At 57.5% G+C, this 2,696-nt stretch overlaps 1 protein-coding gene and 1 long non-coding RNA gene across 2 annotated transcripts in view; one reads left to right on the forward strand and one right to left on the reverse strand.

Annotated features, from left to right (window-relative positions):
- SETD2 (SET domain containing 2, histone lysine methyltransferase) overlaps window positions 1-1,047 on the forward strand; it is a 49,866-nt gene extending 48,819 nt beyond the window's left edge. Inside the window, exon 21 of the mRNA XM_042022288.1 lies at window positions 400-1,047. Within this exon, the coding sequence (XP_041878222.1) occupies window positions 400-561 (162 nt within the window). The 3' untranslated portion in view covers window positions 562-1,047. The remainder of the gene's footprint in view (window positions 1-399) is intronic.
- LOC121661786 overlaps window positions 1-1,350 on the reverse strand; it is a 15,350-nt gene extending 14,000 nt beyond the window's left edge. Inside the window, exon 1 of the long non-coding RNA XR_006015090.1 lies at window positions 1,339-1,350. This is a non-coding gene — a long non-coding RNA (uncharacterized LOC121661786). The remainder of the gene's footprint in view (window positions 1-1,338) is intronic.
- Between the last annotated feature and the right edge of the window lie 1,346 nt (window positions 1,351-2,696).

Raw genomic sequence — 2,696 nt, forward strand, 5'->3', positions numbered from 1 at the left:
TTGGGGAATATTTGGGGGATATTTGGGGAATATTTGAGGGATATTTGAGGGATATTTGGGGGATATTTGAGGGATATTTGAGGGATATTTGGGGAATATTTGAGGGGTATTTGGGGAAATTTGGGGAATATTTGGGGGATATTTGGGGGATATTTGAGGGATATTTGGGGAAATTTGAGGAATATTTGGGGGATATTTGGGGGATATTTGAGGAATATTTGAGGAGTAATACGACAGTAGCTCAGGGAACATTTGGAAATCAGCAGAAATATTTGGGAAGTAGCAGCACAGTGGCTTGGGGAGTGCCCAGGCCTCGGCTCGCTGGGAATTCCGGGCCTGACTCCGGCATTCCCGCGGCATTCCCGCGGCATTCCCGCGGCATTCCCGGCCTCTCCGCAGCTGACCCACGGAGTGATGAACAAGGAGCTCAAGTACTGCAAGAACCCCGAGGACCTGGAGTGCAACGAGAACGTCAAACACAAAACCAAGGAATACATCAAGAAGTACATGCAGAAATTCGGGATCCTCTACAAGCCCAAAGAGGACACGGAGCTGGAATAGCCCCTGGAATGACCCCCCGGCCCTCGGGAGCCCCGAGTCCCACCGGGATTCGCCCTTCCGAGCCACCAACCTGTGAATTGATGATGATGATGATGATAAATTTTTGTTTTTTTAAGGAAAACAAACTCCGTTCCCGCCGCCGCGGACGAGCCGGGCTTTCCCAAGCCTGCTTTTCCCGATCCAGGCTTTGCTGAGCCCGGCTCTCCTCCCAAGCTCTGTATTATATTTTAACGTATATGTGAATATATTGATAATAATTTGCTTTTTTCCCGTTGCTTTCAGCCCCAAACGTGCCGATCCCACGGGAACGTTTGGCAGGAGACTTTGGGGGTTATTCCCAAGGTTTTTTTTGGTTTTTTTTTTGGGGTTGTTTCCTTGGTTTTCCTTTTGGTTCCGCGAGGTTTTCCTCCCATTTTCCCTGTAAATACTGCGGATTTCTGGCCATGTTGATAAGATTGATTTTACTGCTTCGAGCATTTTACTTTATCCAATTTTTACGGAACTTTTTATGTAAAAAAAAAAAGGAGCAAAAAAAAGAGAAAAAAATAAAAAATCAAAAGAAAAACAAAACAAAACAACCAAAAGACCCCGAACCCCAAAACCGACGCCGGGTGGGGCCACAGAGGGGACGTGGCTTGGGATGTCCCCTCTCCCTTGGGGACCTCCTGTCACCCTCAGCATTCCCGGGAATCCAGACCCTGGGAAGGGGAAGGGAGGTTTGGGGTGACACGGGAGCATTTTGGGGTTAAAAATGGCTCTTTCTGTGCCCGGTGCCACCTGCCTTGGGCACTTTGGGGTGTCTCCTCCTCCTCCTGGGGCCACCCACGCCTGGGGTCTGTCTGGGACACCCCGGGACACATCCCAGTGACAAACGTGGGGACACACAGGGATGGCCAGAATCCCAGGGACACACGGACACCTGAGGGGACAGCTCCTGGGGACACACGGACACCTGGGGACACATCCCAGGGATGCAGGGACACCCAAGGACACATCGTGGGGACACTTGGGGTGCATCCCAGGGACACACAGACACCCGAGGACACAAATCCTGGTGACACACGGACACCTGAGGGGACTCGTGGACAGCTGGGGACACTTGGGACACCTGAGGGGACACATTCCATGGACACCTGGGGACACTCGGGACACCCGAGGGGACACATCCTGGGGACACATGGACACTTGGGGACACTCGGGATGTGCAGGGGACACATCCTGGGGACAAACAGGCAGCTGGTGACACTGGGGACACCCGAGGGGACACACCCCGGGAACAGGCACGGACACACGGACACCCAAGGACACAAACCCTGGTGGCACCCAGTGACACGTTTAATACCCCCACCAAAGGTCCCTGTCCCGCCCCCCAGAATCCCTAAAAAAGTACAAAACCCACGTAAAAAACCCCAGGAATCCATCGGGAAGCGGGAACCCCCCCGGGAGCAGCCCCCGGCGCGGCCCCGGTGTCCCGGGGGGGTCACACGGCGGAGGTGATGTCCCCCGGGGCCACCCCGGGGCCGCGCCGCTCGCTGCCGGGTGTCCCCAGCTCCAGGAGCCGCTCCAGCTCTCCCGGCTCTTCCTGGCGCCGCGGGGACCCCGGCAGCGGGGAGGGACCCTCCGGGGGGGCTGCGGGGAGGGACGGCATCAGCATCCCGGAATTCCACACCGGGACAGAGGGACCGAGGGAGGGATTGGGGGCGATTCCCGAGCCCCACCGGGAGGAGTAGGGGACCCCCGACCCCATCCAGGTGCTCCCTAATCCCATTTGGGGGCTTCCCAACCCCATCCAGGTGCTCCCTGATCCCATCCTATCCCACCCACCCCAAAATTCTCAGGTGCCCCCAAACCCTCACCCTCCCCAGGGCTGGGTGTCCCCAAACCCTCGGATGTCCCCAGATCCCCCCGGGGCTGGGTGTCCCCAAACCCGCGGATGTCCCCAAACCCTCGGATGTCCCCAAACCCCCCCAGGGCTGCGTGTCCCCAAACCCTCGGATGTCCCCAAACACCCCCAAACCCGCGGATGTCCCCAATTCCCCCCGGGGCTGGGTGTCCCCAAACCCTCGGATGTCCCCAGACCCCCTGGGGCTGGGTGTCCCCAAACCCTCGGATGTCCCCAGACCCCCCCAGGCCTG

This window comes from Corvus kubaryi, unplaced genomic scaffold, assembly GCF_017639235.1.
Source record: "Corvus kubaryi isolate FWS band 111438036 unplaced genomic scaffold, C.kubaryi_AGA036_p1.0 37193, whole genome shotgun sequence".
NCBI classification, from domain to species: Eukaryota; Metazoa; Chordata; class Aves; order Passeriformes; family Corvidae; genus Corvus; species Corvus kubaryi.